Here is a 15,765-nt window from a genome sequence, read left to right as displayed (position 1 = left end):
GGGCGGGGCAGAGGGGCCTGGGGAGGACCAGCCCCTGGCAGGATGTGGGCAGCGGAGGGGCGCCCTCGCTGCCGCCCTGCCTGAGCTGTGAGGGCGTTGGGGGTGCCCCCTGCGGAGGGTTGAGCTGACCCGGGAAGGGCGGCGCAGCAGGCGGGGCGGGGCCTCAGTGGCAGCCGCAGGCGCGGACCACCATGTTGCGGTGCTTGCGCAGGATGACGTTGTTGCTGCTGTCGTAGTAGAGCACGGAGGTGGCGCTCAGCTTGGTGGGCGCGCAGCACGCCTTGGGGACCGCGTCAGGCTTCATCAGGTGCACCTGGCGGGGAGGGGGCGGCAGGCAGACGCGTGAGAGCCGCGGGGACCCCGTCCCAGCCCCCAGCTCCTGCCGCCCGGGCTCCAGCCGCTCGCCCCTCCCCGGCTCCATCTCGCCCCGCAGCCCGGCAGGTGCTGGCGCGAACTCTGCCCCGGCCCCGCCCCCCTTGGCCACCCCGCCGCTGCCCTCAGGCCCAGCCTGGGCACCTGTGGCTCCTGTCACAGCCCCTCCCCTCAGACAGGACGACCCTGACCCTGCTGGTCCCCGGCACGTGTGCCAGGTCCTGCCTGCGCCCCTGCAGCGCCGCCCCCGGGTCCCCTCTGCTCCTCTCTCCTCCCTGCGCTTCTGCAACGTCCCTGATCGTGTCTTGTTCGCATGAGCTGTTTCTGGTCCGTCTCCCCCTCCAGACTGGGAGCCGGTGAAGGTCCGTGTTACACCTGCTAGCGGCCAGACTTCTAGGCTCACCCTTGGGGTGTCCGACACTGTTGTTTCTGAAAGCACCTCCACCCCTCCTAACAATTTCTAGGCAGGGATTGTTCTGGGCAGATGACCACTGAGGGCACAGGGACCGAGTCACCTGCCCAGTTCCATGGCTGAGGCCGAGGCCGCGGCACGACTGGGACCTGGCACGGGGATCCCGCTACCCTCCTCCAAACAGCTCTACCCCTAAAGGCAGCCCGACTGAGTGAGCTCTTGCAGCCTCTACAAAAATATTTATCTGGAGACTCGGCAGGATGAGCTGCCGTTCACCCTGGACTCTTCATCGGGGCCCCACGTGGAAGGGCCCGGAAGGCAGCCCCCCAGCCTGTCAGGGGCTGGAGGGAAAAGGGAACCTGCTTCCATCCACCGGGACCTCCCAGGCCTCACGGAGGCCGCTGAGCAGGACCTGGGCGAAGCCGTCTCATGGGGGGCCCTGTCCGGCATCCTGGCCCCCGGTCCCCAGAGCCCAGCCTTACCCCAGAAGCCCCAGCTCTGAGCAGCCTGCTGCCAGGACAGGCTCCATCACCCCTGACCTTCTTCAAGGAAGGCAGCTCCCCAGGGGTCCAGCAAATCCCATGTGACCATTGGGAAAGGAGGCATTATCCTGGGGTCCATGCTGCCTTCTTAACTCATTTGCTCTAGGGCATCACCTTGAACAACCTGTAACTAGAGTGTCCAGGTCAATGTTCTAGAAAGAAGCCTCAGCACAAAAAAACATTTAAAACACTTAGCAATAAGCAGCAGCAACAGTGTTCCTATTAGAAACTTTTTCAGCATTTAAAGTTTCCCCAGACATCGGGGCATCAAAAGCCTGTAGAGACACAAAGAGCCGAGAGGGACCCAGAAAAAAGCCAACGGAAAGGAACGGGAGGGGAAACCAGAAGGGCACGGGGTACCTGGTGACTCCTGCACAGGAAGAGGGGGCAGAACCCACACGTGTGTCACCCACCCCGACCCTGAGGGCGTGTGTGACACACAGGAGCCGAACGCGCCAGTGAACATGGTGCACGTGTGTGTTCTGAGGGCACAAGTAGCTGTGTGGGATGCCCGCCTATCATGCACGGGCTGTGCCTCTGACCACCAGCCGGCAGGCCTTTATAAGTCTGGTACCCACCGCATGGACGTGAAAGTCCCCCACATGCACGTGTGTACGTGTGCACACCGATCAGCAAGAGTCTAGTGCACGTGTGTTCAGGTGCACGGGTTGGGGGTGGCCCACACGGGGACCAGTTGCTGCACGGCTGTGGGATTGCACTGCACGTGCACGCAGAAAGGTTTCCATGTGGAGAAAGCTCCCTGACACAGCAGTCCTGCCATCACCTGCTGGCTGCACGCGCCCCTCTCCTCCGCAAACCCCTCCCCTGGGCGTCCAGGCAGAGGGACGCGGTACTGACCAGGGACTGCAGGATGGCGTGGTTGGTGGCGTTCATGCAGGAGTCCAGTGGGAAGGAGCACTCCCCTTCACAGTAATAGGCTGAGTAGCCGTGGGGGGCGATGACCCAGTCCTGGGGGCCGGTAATGGGAGAAGGTGAGTCCCACCCATGTGCCGCTCCCGAGCCCCCCAGTCCAGCAGCTGTCACAGCACAGCTCAGGGCTGCCCCTTACCCTCCCTCAGCCTCAGGGCCCATCACCCCACCCTCGGGCCCCTCCCAGGGCAGTTTCCCCCGGAGGCCTGACATCCACCCGAAGACCCTCAGCAGACAGGGCTGGGCACGATCTCCGTCCCCTTCATGCGCCATCAGCGCTCAGCTTCGTCCTCCCCAGCCCACCCCCAGTCACAGCAGAGGCCAGAGGCACTGCCCACCCTGGCCTCAGTTTTCCTGCTGCAGCTCTGACATTTTATGGCTAAGGATTCAGACAGTCTCCATTTTCATGGTTTTCACAAAAAAGCACTTTTCACTACAAAAGCAACACATTCTCCCTTTAGAGAACTTGGAAAAACACAGAGGAAAATAAACCAAGAAAATCCAAATCCCCCATGATTCTACCTCCTCTTGGACATACACTTGCCATCTTCAAGGTGGGGACTGTCATTTAGGAAAGAAGGAGAGTCAGGAATTACCAGCCAGCCAAGGTCCTGGAAGCTGACATAGAGCTCATGCCGACGGCACACCTGTCGGCCGTGGGAGCCGTGGACGTCGTCTGCGGGGGACAGAAGGGACAAGGTCTTTTCTGGGGTTCCTGCTCTGTGCACCTACCACGGGGAGCTCCCGGGGCGGGGGATGCCCTGATGGGCTCATTTGTTGAATGAATGAATGATGGGAAACTAACCCATTTGGTCTCATAAAGCCCATCTCTGCAGCTCTGCTGGCGCCGTGACCCAGGTCAAGAACCTTCGATGGCTCCAGATGATTCCCCGTGGTCACAGTCACCCCACGCTCAGCCCAGCCTCCCCTGACTTTCAGCCTGTGACTCCCGATGGTCCAATAAACAGCCCGGGGACCCTCTGCCGTCCAGCAGCCCCTCCTCCTTTCCTCCGGAGACACCCCTGACCTCATCCGCCTCTCCAGCCACGCCCATTCCACAGGACAAGTGGCTCCCAATGAGGCCAAGCAAAGCCTGGCTCCCTGTGAAGGAAAGGAGGGCGCCGGGGGCTCTGGTCCCACGGGGCTTGGTTTGGTGGGGACACCTTCACACAAACGCTTGGATCCTGCAGGGCGCCTGGGGCAGCACCGAGGGCCACCAGGGGCACCTGATTTTGACGGGGGGGTGGGGGTGGGGGTGGGGCCTGGTGAGCCAGGGCGGCAGGGGCAGCGAGGGCAGATGCTCAGAGTCCTGGAGACCGTGCAGTGGCTGGTCCCCAGGGTGCAGGGGTAAAGTGGTGTCAGGAAAGGTGGCTGGGTGACTGACCATCAGCCTGACCCCACTGAGGCCGGGAGGGTTCTGTCCCCACCACCTGGTCCCCAACCTCACCGAAGATCCCCGGCAGTTTGTTTGGGGGCGGCAGCTCGTTGGTTCTTTTCGGCAGCCTCCTCTTCAGGGGCCTCACCGCCCGAGGGGCTCGGACGGGGCCGGGGCTCGCCCTGAAAAAGGTGACCACGAAAGGCTGTTTGGAGCGCGGTGCCTGTTGCCCCAGCAGACCGGCCAGGCCAGGATCCACGCTGCGCCCTGAGACGGAGAGAGCAGAGAGGGCGGTCACTCGAGGGTGGGGCCCTGCACGGGGACACAGCAGGGACCTCTCTGTGGGCGGACCAGGAGCACGGAGCCTGAGGCTGCAGGGGACCCACTGGGCCTCGGTTTCCTCCTCTGAAGACCCGAGTCCCAAGTCCAGCCCCAGCCCCCAGCGGGCAGGTCTGCAGGGGAGGGGGAGGGTCCTCGTGAGCACAGGCTCGGGATTAGTGACGGTCCAGGGCACTGCCAGTGGTGACAGCGCTTTACAGCTTTCAGTCAGTTCACGTGATGATCTCAACCAGTCTTCATGGTGACGCCAGACCCATCATTTCCCTGAGAAACATCAGAGCCCCTCGGTGACAGCTCAGAGCTCCACTACCAGACACTCTAGAACCAGGGTTCCCACCCATCTCGGGGCTCCGAGGCCCGAGTTCTACCTTCCATCCCATCCTTTCTGGGGATCAGTGTAGGATTTACAACACCCGGTTTGCGGGAGCGGCTGCCAGGACTCAGTGCTTGCTCTGCTGAGTACCGCCCAAGAGCAGGCCACTCACCGTCCCGATGCCCCCGAACGAGACCCCAGGCTCCGCGGCCAGAGACATTTACCCCAAGTCCACGTTCAAACACCTGCATCTAATTCCAGAGCCCTTCTTATCCATTTAAGTTCTTAAGCAGCGGGTTTGTGGTTTGAAAAGGAAGAAAGAGAGAAAAGGCTGTGGGCAGAGACATGACGGGGGCCTCAGCCTAGGAGTAGTGATGCTTGTAAAACTGGGATTTTACCCGCAGCTGCTTAAAGCCTGAGGACGCCGGAGAAACACACTGGTTATCCCTGGAAGTCACCTCCACCGATAAAACTATCCTCCTGTACCTCTTTGTAGTTCCAATGACCTCTTGTTTTTTGATTGTCAAAGTGATATATAACAACAACTGTAAAGAAACTTAGAAAAAATATCACCCATAAAACCCCTCCCCTGCTACAACACACCATTTTCATTTTTCTGTGATATTTTCATATGTTAATTTAAATTGTGAGCGTAAGAAAGAAGTCTGTATATTTCCCAATTTTTCCACATAAACATTTTCTCGGTTGTTAAGTCTCAACTATGAACATTTCAAATGTATAAAATTCCTTTGAGTAGATACATCTGCATATTTAGATATTAGTTCATCTTTAGACATTTAAGTTATTTCCTGGCTTTCATCATAAAGATGAGAATGTGATAGAACCTCTGTATTTCCTTTCCCTGTGGAATTTTCTCAGACTAAACAACAGGGGATGACTATAAGCTCACTGTTAATGTTTCTTATAACACTGGGCGGAACATCCCACTTCCATATACATTTCACCCCAATGTTGTAACAGTGATGCACAGGCATATACACACATGCACATATATGTATGTGTACACACACGTGTGCATTTATATAGCTAGTGTACACATGTGCACATACATAAACATATGTGTTCTATTAGTGGGTCTCATGATCCTCCACTGCACATTACAGGTCAAGGACATCGCCGGCCCTTACACAGCTGTGCTTCAGCCCTGAGTCCATGAGCCAGAGTTGACTAAACAACTAATCGACCAGAGACTAACCTTTGACCTATGACATCACCTGCCACAAACATGCACTGGGCCCATCAGAGGTGCCACTCAGGGATGACCCTGCTGAGACAGGAGCTGACACTGGAAGGGGCCCAGGGAGAAGCCGTTCGGGGAGTTTGGGTCACGGCAGGTTAGGGTCACGAGGAAGAGCAGCAGGCCCGTGAGGACGCAGAGCCACAAGACACACAGCAGCCCCGCCACAGAGGGAAAGGCGCGTGAGCGCACCAGGAGGAGGCCGTGGAGCGACGGGGGCAGGGGGGCGGCTGTCGTCCACGCGGCACTGGAGCGGAGCCCCACACCTGGTGGGCACGTGGGGCGGCCTTGGCCCGGCAGCCCTCCGGGCCTGTGTATGCAGCCGCCGTGTCCTGTGAGTCCCTGGAGAGCCCTGTCCACGGAGAGGCCAGGGGGACCCTTGGTGCTCCCGAGGCCGTGTTCACTGTAGGCTTTTCTTTGTGCAACTGTCTGGTCAAGGATCGTGTTGGGGTCTCCTGGGCGCAGAGAGATTGGGTCACAGGGCAGGCCCCGGCTGTCCAGGTGGTGGCCCGCAGGCTGCCTGGCTCTGGCAGGACCCTTTCCAGAAAGCAGAGGCAGGAACTTCAGGAACCTCTGAGGCCCAGGGTCCCTGCCTCTAGACCTGACCTGTGAGGGTGCTGGCAGGCATGCTGTCCCCTTTGTGAGAGACGTGGGATGTGTGGCCACACCTCGAGATGGGGGCCACACTGTGGCCTCCCCCCGCACGCAGGTCCAGATGAAGATGTTGCTCCTCTGGGCCAGGAAGGCCCCCGACACCTCCAGCCTCCCCCCATTTCTGAGTCTACCCCATCAGGGCCCGGATGTCTTGGCAGCTCCCCTGACCTATCCCATCCCTGCGGATTCATGCCCCCTCTCCCTGGGCCAGGCCAAGATTGCTCCCATCTCTCCCCAAGGCCTCTTTCTGCTCTGGGTGCCACCTGCCCCTTCCCTGCAGCCCCTGCCCCACCTCAGCCTGAGGTCATGGATGTGACCCTAGTGCCACGTTGAAGGACAATCAGGACGCCTGGCTGAAACCCTTGGAGGGGATCCAGCTGTGACCAGGTGTGCTTTTGTCCCACAGGGTATTTCCTCACCGCATGAGAAGTAGGAACTCAGTGCTTTTCCTTCTTTCTACTGTTTAACAGCCCTGTAACTCGTCTGCTTCTAGAACCTCTGCCTGTCCCAGGCTGCTGCTGGAGGACTTCTCCCACCATGCAGGGCAGATCAGGTCCTCCTCCCCAGAAGCCCCAGAAGGTGCTGCACAGTCCACTCAATGACGTCCATCCACTGCCCGCCTGGTCACGGTCCCCTGACACTCTGTGGCTGTCCCCTCAGGTACACTGTCTCTCCACTCCAGGATCCGGGCCTCCCGTCAGGGTGAGGCTTCAGGGAGACCTCTCTGAAAGGCCTTCCTTGACTAGCTGGAGCTTCCTGTTCTTACCTATGAGCTCCCATCCATTTTGTGCAGCCCTAGAGCCGCATTGAGAAAACGTGGGCTCCACAGCAGGCCTGGGTTTGAAACCTACACACGCACACACGCACGCACACACACATGCAAACGGAAACTCATTTTTTTCTGTTTAGTTTGTGAGACTGTGGATTCAGGATGAAGTACCTCACTGCCCCTCATGAGTTTCAAGGGAGTATGAACAAGAGGCTGGTTTAGGCTCCGTAACAGAGAAGAAGGGTCTAGGTGTCTGATCTGGATGACACAGGAACGCTATGATTTAAGAAGAGAAAACCCATCTAAGTCCATCGCTCGGGTTTCTAGAACTCCTCCCATCCTAAGCCGCAGCCTTTGGCCACACACAGGTGAGCTGTTTATTCACAGAGAAGACTCCCTGGTGGAACGTCGGCACCAAACAGTCTCTCCCGCTTCAGTTGCCCCTATTACCAGTTTACTGGCCGCCTAGACGGTCTTGCTTCCCTTCTAGAGACATCTATTTAGCTACGAGGAGGAGAAATGTGAGAGGCAGAGGAGGTGAGGCTACAAGGAAACAAAACTTAGCGACAAAATGAAAGGCCCCAGAAGGAAGGTCAATAGGGCCAAAGGAAAAAATCTTTCATTTAGACAGCGTTTCTCCTGGTTACAAATTCACATTTATGTGTGTATGTTTTCATTGTTCCAGTACACTAAAACGGTGCCTTCTGCAGACTCTGGGTGGAGTTGTTCCTCCCCCATCACTTTTCCCTACATTTCATGATTCATTCACAAGAGCAGGCACTTCAGTAAAACCTTTCCCATGGGATCATCTCAAGCTGCATAGAATTTAATGTAAATATCAGACAGGGAGGAGGGTGATTGGAGCAGAGCTTTCTCAGAACTCACAGGACATATAAGGTCAATGCCTCTGTTTTCCTTTTGTTTTTAATTAAAGGCATGTCCCTCTTGAGAGAACAAAGCCTATCCAGTGGCAGCCAGTCTGGGACGGCAGGAGAAAGCCGGCCAGATGCTGGTGAAATGTAGAAATGTGATTGCGGCTTTCTCGGGATGCAATCCAGGAGGTTAAAGGGAGAAGCACACGGTCTGGGACCAAGGTTTACTTTCTGGCTAGGTTTCGACCTGTTGCATGGGTCTGAGATTCGGGGAGATGGCAAAGGTGCTCCTCGTGCTCTTTTTGATGTCCTCCACCATCAGGCCACCCCAGAGCTTGATCAGGGTCAGTCCTCTCTTTTTTTTCTTTTCTTTTCCAAATTTATTTATTTATTTATTTATTTATTTATTTATTTATTTATTTATGGCTACGTTGGGGTGGGCTTTTCTCTAGTTGCGGTGAGTGGGGGCTACTCTTCGTTGTGGCACGCAGGCTCAGTAGTTGTGGCTCGCGGGCTCTAGAGTGCAGGCTCAGTAGTTGTGGCGCACGGGCTTAGTTGCTCTGCTGCATGTGGGATCTTCCCGGACCAGGGCTCGAACCCGTGTCCCCTGCATTGGCAGGCGCATTCTCAACCACTGTGCCACCAGGGAAGCCCAGTCCTCTCTTCTTGTGCATGTCAAACACAGCCTTCTCGGTGATGATTCAGTCCACACACTGCTTTCCATTCAGCGGCATGGTGCCTATCTCCAAAATTTTGGGTTCATTAGCCTTGGTGCAGTGCTCCATGGTGACCACCACTCTGGTCTTGGTACTGGACACCAGATCCATCGCACCCCCCACTCCTTTCACCTTCTTGCCGGGTATCATCCAGTTAGCCAGGGCACCGTATTTGGAAACCTGCATGGCTCCCAGCAAGGTTAGGTTGATGTGTCTGCCTCGAATCATGGCAAATGATTCATCGCTGGAGAAAAAACAGCCCCCAGGAAGAAGGGTGACTCTTTGCTTGCCCACATTGTTGAGATCTGCATCCGCCTCCTCTTCCAGTGGAAACGGACCCAAGCCCAAGATTCCATTTTCACTGTGAAGATGAACGGTTATACTGGGGCTGATGTAGTTGGTGGCCAGAAGAGGGATTCCTATGCCCAAATTGGCATACAGGCCGTCCTCAAATTCAAGAGCTGCCCCCTTGATGATCCGGGTCCTTATACTATCTGCAGACTTGCATATTTCATCATCCTCTTTCCGGATTGTTAAACGCTCATTTTTTTTTCTCATATTTCCCCCCCTGTATTCCTCGATCTAAGTAAGTGTTAGGAACATGGATGTCCTCTGGGGCAAACGACCCCAGGTCCACAATTTCTTCAATCTCCACCACTGAGGTTCTCGCAGCTTTGCACATGGGCACGTTGAAGTTCCTGGCACTGGCCCTGAAGATGGCGTTTCCTGCCCGGTCGGCCTTCCACCCTTTCACCAAAGCAACATCGGCCATGACGGCGTGCTCCAGAAGGTAGTGCTGTCCGTGGAACTCCCTCACCTCCCTGGGCTGACTCAGGATGGCGATGTGGCCGTCCTCTAAGTACTTGCTGGGTGCGCCTCCCTCCTGGGCCAGGGTCCCGTAGGCCGTGGGGGCGTGGAAGGCGGGCACGCCGGCGCCCCCTGCGCAGATGCGCTCGGCCAGGGTGCCCTGGGGCGTGATCTCCAGCTCCAGCTCGCCCGCCAGGTACTGGTGCTCGCAGAGCGAGTTCTCCCCCAGGTACGAGCAGACGATGCGGGTGATCTGATTGGTCCCCAGGGAAAGGCCGAGCCCGAAGTTCCCTCCCCCACGTTGCTGCTGACCACGGTCAAGTCCTTCACGCGGGTCTTGAGCAGCGCCCCTATCAGGTTCTCCGGGATCGCGCAGAGGCCGAAACCCCGGACCATGATACTCGCGCCGTCCGGGATGTCTCTCACGGCCTCCACGGGGTCCGCATAGGACTTGGCACGCGCGCGGGCGCTGCTGGCGAAGCCGCACACACCGCCCGTCGCCAGCGCGGGCACCGAGCGGCCGGCGGGGACCCGGCGCCCGAGCGCAGACTCCAGGAGCCGCAGGGCTGCCATCGTCCGCTCCGCTCTGGCTGGGGCTCCGGCTCCGGGCCCAGCGGGGACAGGCGGCGGCCGTGCGCGCCCCGCCCGCGCGTCACAGGGCAGGGGACCCCCGGCGGTGACGCGCCAGCCCGGCTGGTTCCCCGCCGCCCCTCTCCGTCTCCGCGCTCCGAGGGCTCGAGGTGCCGAGCTTCCCGGGCCGCGAAGGCGGGAGGAGGGACCGGTCCGGACCCTCAGGCAGGACTGGAGGAACCCGGGGACTGGCGCACGGAGGCCCCGAGGCGACGTCCCTCCGGGGAAGCCTGGGAGCCGTCTCCTTCCTCTCCATTGTCACCCTTCCTCCCAGGCGCGCTACTCCCGTCCCCCCCCGCCCCCAGATACGCCTCCATGTCAGCTGTTCCCACACGCGTGTCCCCAGCACGTACTGTCCTGGAACCACATTTGTCACAACTAATCAACCAATACTGGTATCTTATTATTTACTAAACATCACGATCTATTCAGATTTCATTAGTTTTCTCCAGTGTCTTTTTTCCAGGATCCCACCCAGGGTCCCACATTGGCATATAGTCATCACAACTCCTTAGGCACCTCTGGGCTGTTACAGTTTCTCAGACCTCCCGTGTTTTTTGATGACCTTGATAGTTTTGAGAAGTACTTGTCAGGTATTCTGTAGAATGTCCTTCAGTTTCAGGTTGTCTGATGTTTTTCTCATGGTGAGACTGGGGTTCTGGGTTTTGGGGACAAAGACCACGGAGGTGAAGTGCTGTTCCCATCCCGTCAGATCAAGGGTGTCTGGGAGCTACATGACGTGCTCATGGGACCTGAGCACCAGCTGAGGGGTGCCTCTCAGGTTGCCCCTGCAAAGGTACTGCCCCAGCCCACGGCATACTTTGGGAAGCAAGTCTCTAAGCGTAGCCCACACTGAAGGAGGGGGAGATGCTACACCCCCTTGAGGGGGAGTGTCTCAGAGGGTTGTTTGATAAAAAGCTGAATCAGATCCTGTCCTCCTCCACTGCTGTTAAATAAAATGACATTTATTTCATAGTTAATATTTTGCCCACTTCTCTCAACCTCCTCACAGTCGCTGCCTAGTCCCCTGTGCTCCAGCCATGGTGGCCCCTTGCTGCACCGCAGACACACCAACCCTGGGCCCACCAGGAGGCTCTCCCCCAGACACCTGCTAAAGGAATGAAGGTGTGAATCTTCATTCTACAGATGAGGAAACCGAGGCTTAGAAGGGTAAGTAACCTGCCAAGGTCACCGAGTTAGAAGGCTGCAGAGCCGAGATTCACACCCAGGCCTCTGCCTCAGAGCCTGAGGGTGTGAGCGCTTCCCCTCGCCCAGCCCAGGACGGAAACTCCTGGTGCAGAAGGCAGCTCCGTAGAGTAGAAAGAATCTCCCATTTCTTGGGGAGGGAAAACATGGACTCACTCTGAGCAACACAACTGTTGGTCCTGCAGAAGGAGAGGAGGGACTCTCGGCTGGTAGGGGGTCGCCTGCTGTCCCGCACTGCGGGAACCTCACTCTCTACCCACTGAGCCCCGCGGAGGGGTGGAGGTATCCCCCAGCATCACAGGTGGGAAAGGCCAGGCCTCCAGGGCCATGTGAGGGGATCCAGCTGCGCCTGCCGCCAGCAGCTTCCTTGGAGGAGCCCCCAGGGGAAGGTTCGCTGCTGACCCGAGTCTTACCATCATCTGTTTCCACATAGAGGCGGAGTCCCAGGTCCTTGTTTCGGTTCAAGAGCCAGCGGTCACTGGCTGCTGTCACGTCCAACACCAGCCAGCCCTCGTCCCCAGATCGGAGCGTCTGAAGATCCAAAAAGAACAAGTCAGACTCCCTGTGGACACGAAAGAACAATTAACCGAGGGCTGGCACAGCTGCCTTGTTTCCAGTGCCCTCCTGGGGGACCATTAGTGGGGCATCTACCCCGCCCGGCTCTGACCTGAGTGCCTTACATGCCTTTTCTCACTGTGTCTACCGTACAAAGGTGTTACTGTGCCCGTGTACAGGTGCGGAAACTGAGGCTCAGGAGCTCAGTGACCTGTCCATGGTCCCACGGCTAGGACAGTAGGATGGGGACTTGAATCCAGGACTGATGCTGGGCCTCTCCCCACGGTGACACGAGGCCTCCGGCCAACCATCTTTCTTCTCTGAGGGTGGGCTGCCCAGGAAGGTCCCCTTCTGTCCTCTGGGAAATGTCCCCCCCCGGCACCCAGGGCTGGGCCGGACACTCCGACAGAGGCTTGAGCGGGCCTGTGGGGCGCAGGGCAGGCACCTGTTGGACTGCTCCAGGACCACCTCAAACATGCTGACGTGGAGGGTCCAGTTGAGCAGGTGGGTACTGGGCAGCTTGTAAATCCGGAACTCCGCGGTGGTGACGGCCTCCCCCGCCGGGATCTGGGTCAGGTCAAAGCGGAACTCCTTCCACTGGGGCTCCTGGTGGCCCAGGGTGCGGTCCCGCTCCACTGCAAGACAAAGTGGGACTGGCGGTCACTTGTGGTTCCAGCTCGGGTTCCGGGGTGGGCAGGGCCGGGTGGGATCTGGGGGCCTGGGCAGTCTGGGTGGGACCGCTCCCTCCTCGAGAACAGGCTTGTCCCAGCTCTGTCTCCTGCGTGCCGAGAGGGCTCCGGGAGCTGTGTCGTGAGGCGCCTGGCACGGCACCTGGCACACGGCGGTGCCACAAGGGCAGTGTCCATGTCTGGTCCAAGCCCCAAACCCAGCCTGCCCTGCTCAGCACCCTGCTGGCTCTGGGACCCCCAGATGGGGCACAGGACAGGTCCCTCCTCTGGGGAGATGGACATCAGACCCAAGGCAGAAAAGGACCACAGTGGCAGCAGGGACATAGCTGAGTGCACTTGAGCAGGATGGGGCTCCTGGAGTCAGCCGGTGTGTGGATGGGAGTTGAGGGGAGAGAGGGCTTTGGAGCTGGGCCTTGAGGGGTGAGAGTGAATTTGCCACGATGTCAAGGGAGGACACTGCAGAGGCAGGGTCCAGCCTGAGCAAAGGCCTAAAGCCGAGGAACGACAGCACCGGCAGGGAAAACAACAGCCATAAAACCCAGCAAAGGGTGAAAGGATGGCAGGACCCTTTTTGGAACAAGGGGAAGCAGGAAGGGGGGCCGGAGAGAGACATGGAAAGAACCAGGAAGAGGCGAGGTAGGATGACAGCTCCTGGAGATGCTGGGTCAAGTGCTGGCGAAGCTGCAGGGTCCCATGGCATGATCTGAGCAGGCTTCCTGGAGGAGGTGACACCTGAACTGGCCTTGAAGGATGGGAATGAGTCTTCGTAGGTGGATAAGGTGGGGGAGAAGACATTCTAGGCAGAGGTCCTGCACAGGTGTGGGGTGCTGGGGCCGCCCACCATCCAGCAATGTGCGGCTCAGGGCATAAGTCTGGCTGTGGCCTGACTGCGGAGAGCTGGAATTCTGGCCTCGGAGCGTGGGCTGTGCTCTGGCCAGTGGGGGGTCAGGGCTCTGGGCAGCAAGGGAGTGTGGTTTAAGGGTAGAGTGGAAGCTATGTGTGGAGGCGAGGGTAAAGCCCAGGCTGGAGGGGACCCGAGGCAGGCCCGTGGCAGGGCTGCTCTAACAGTCTGGGCAAGAGACCGCAGGAGCAGAATAAACCCCATATTTCCCCAGCTGCCCGGAAATGCCCAGGACAGTATATTTAGAGCGTCTCACTTTAGCCTCCTGTCACTTTCAAACACTAAAAATCTGTGTTTCCGCAAAGCAGGGGCGGGAGCCTCCCAGAGCCTTCCCCCAAAACCAACACTGAGATTTTAATTACATGTCTGTGAGTCTTTTTTAAAATTCTCTCTCTGGCTACTGGACTCAGAGACCACAAGTCACCAGGCTGGTGGCAGAGGCGGATGTGGGAGCACTTCCTGTCCTTGCGGTGGAGGCCTGGTCCGGTGATGGATAGGCAAACAGCTGTGCTGGGCGGGGCCGGTGGACACATGTTTGGGCAGGAGATGGGCGTTTCATCCCCTGACCAGGGAGGAGAGGAAATAGAACCTCCATTGTCTGACAGGGTGCTGGACCCACAGTAAATGCCCAGCCACGAGCCAGGCTGTTTCAGGGGCAGCGTGACACAGGAGGATCTGGGTCCTCCCATACAGGCAGGGCACGGAGGGCAGGGTTCTGGACCTTTGCCGAGTGATGCTTGCCATGATTATCACCACACGAGTCCCCTCCTCCCTGCAGACACACTCACACACACAGCTTTAGGGACAATTTCTGTGGATTCGGTAACTGCAGAGACCACCTCAGTTACATGGCTGTGTAAGCATCCCTGATCTGCAGAATGAAATAGGTCCAGGCTGTTGGCTGCCACAGGGTGTGGCCCCGAGAATAAGGAGGGGTCACTCAGCCACGCCCTGAGCCCGACCCCTCTCAAAGCATTCTTAAGTATATCTGCCCCCAAGGCACAGTGGGTGACCCTTGGTGGGTCACTGGGAACCTCTGTCTGCAGGCCTGACGCTGACTCATTCATGTATCCAGGACTGAGGGAACAACCACAAACCTGCCAGCTCCTGCGGGCACCAAACTCTGTGGCCTCTCTCCCTTGCTGAGCTGGGGGCCCACATGCGGTCAAGACAGCCCTGTTCACCTGGGCTGACCCCAGTTCCAAACTTCCATCCTGTGGGTTTGTGAAATTGATGCCCAACCCCCACCCCACCCCCGCAATAGTTCCAGCACAGGAAACTGCCCACCCCAGCAAGCACTAGAGGTGGGACATTTTTAGGAAAATGATTTTCATCAGAAATTGGTGAAATGTCCTGAGTGTGGAACTGGGTAAAGAGAGTAACTCTTTTATCTGACAGTCAATGGGGAGGGTAGGGCGAGGCCACCTGTGGATTTGCAGGTTTTTCAGTGCCTGTGGCTTTGAACTGGGAGAGAGAGTTCCCAAAAGCTGGTGTTCTGGGAAAGCATTTTCTGGCACCTCTATTTCCCCCTTGTTAACTGTGCAGACTGAGCCTGCTTTAGCCAGAGAGGCAGCTTAGGGCAGCCCGGAGGGTTCTGGCCAGTGGTCAGGGCCTCACTGCAGGCCTGTCCCTGCACTAACCAGGTATGGAAATCCCCTCTGGCCTGGTCTTCTCCTGCGTGAACTGAGAATGAGGAGACACCCAGCTTTCCTCACAAGCCCATGAAAGTACTTTGTAAATAGTCAGGCAATGGACTGGGAGGGATGGCTGTTCAGCAGGAGTTTGGGATGAGCCTGACTTGCAATCTCCCAGCTTTGAGCCAAGATGAGATACCCTCCGAAGGCCGTGTCAGCAACTCCAAGGCCATGGGTGGAGGGGAAGGGGAGATTTTGAGTGATTGTTTTCTAAATAAGTGTACTCATCATTCATTTATTTATTCATTCATTTATCAAGTTCAATTTATAAACAAATTTATCAAGTTCTTATGGTATGTAAGAGTCTGTTCTGAGCACTGGGAACACAGCAGTGAACAGACAGAACAAGACAGTGCATTCACAGTGTTTACAGTCTAACAGGGGAGACAGAATAGAAACAAACAAGACAAATAAAATAGGGGATGTCATTTCTATCGTAAGTAAAATACAGAGCATGATGGTTTCAAGAGGATTGGAAGGGATGGGGGGCTTGTCCTTGGGTGCTCAGTATGGCCTGTGAGAGGGAAATAAGTAAGCGCAGATGTACGTATTCTCACATGGTGCTGGTAGGGATACCATGGAGAGGAATTTGGCAACATCCTTTTGCAATACCCTGGCAAAATTACATATGAATTTATCCTTTGACACAAGATTCCCAAAGACACACTGGCAAAGATATGAAAAGACAGGCACAGTGCACTTCATTGCGCACAGGGAGCAGAAAAAGGTAT

The 15,765-nt window shown here is 57.2% G+C and overlaps 1 protein-coding gene and 1 pseudogene across 3 annotated transcripts in view; both read right to left on the bottom strand.

Annotated features, from left to right (window-relative positions):
* Positions 1–15,765, bottom strand: part of LOC309651804 (bone morphogenetic protein 8B) — a 28,685-nt gene continuing 12,920 nt past the window's right edge. Inside the window, exons 2-7 of one of the 2 annotated variants that reach the window (XM_082444873.1) lie at positions 12,196–12,385; positions 11,609–11,757; positions 3,704–3,898; positions 2,853–2,932; positions 2,185–2,295; positions 1–313 (exon numbers count right to left, since the gene is read on the bottom strand). In XM_082444873.1, the coding sequence (XP_082300999.1) occupies positions 164–313; positions 2,185–2,295; positions 2,853–2,932; positions 3,704–3,898; positions 11,609–11,757; positions 12,196–12,385 (875 nt within the window). In that variant the 3' untranslated portion in view covers positions 1–163. Of the gene's footprint in view, positions 314–2,127; positions 2,296–2,852; positions 2,933–3,703; positions 3,899–11,608; positions 11,758–12,195; positions 12,386–15,765 lie in introns of both variants that reach the window. The other variant, XM_082444874.1, reaches the window with a different exon arrangement.
* LOC309653807 (succinyl-CoA:3-ketoacid coenzyme A transferase 2, mitochondrial-like) lies at positions 4,349–11,441 on the bottom strand (annotated as a pseudogene). Its single transcript has 2 exons — positions 8,480–11,441; positions 4,349–8,187 (listed from the first exon to the last, which is right to left on the bottom strand). The product of its transcript is annotated as a succinyl-CoA:3-ketoacid coenzyme A transferase 2, mitochondrial-like (transcript).

The sequence above is a fragment of the Balaenoptera physalus genome (assembly GCF_965194825.1).
Source record: "Balaenoptera physalus genome assembly, chromosome: 1".
NCBI lineage: Eukaryota > Metazoa > Chordata > Mammalia > Artiodactyla > Balaenopteridae > Balaenoptera > Balaenoptera physalus.
Note: the sequence above shows the minus strand (reverse complement) of the source record. Positions and strands in the feature narration are given on the sequence as shown.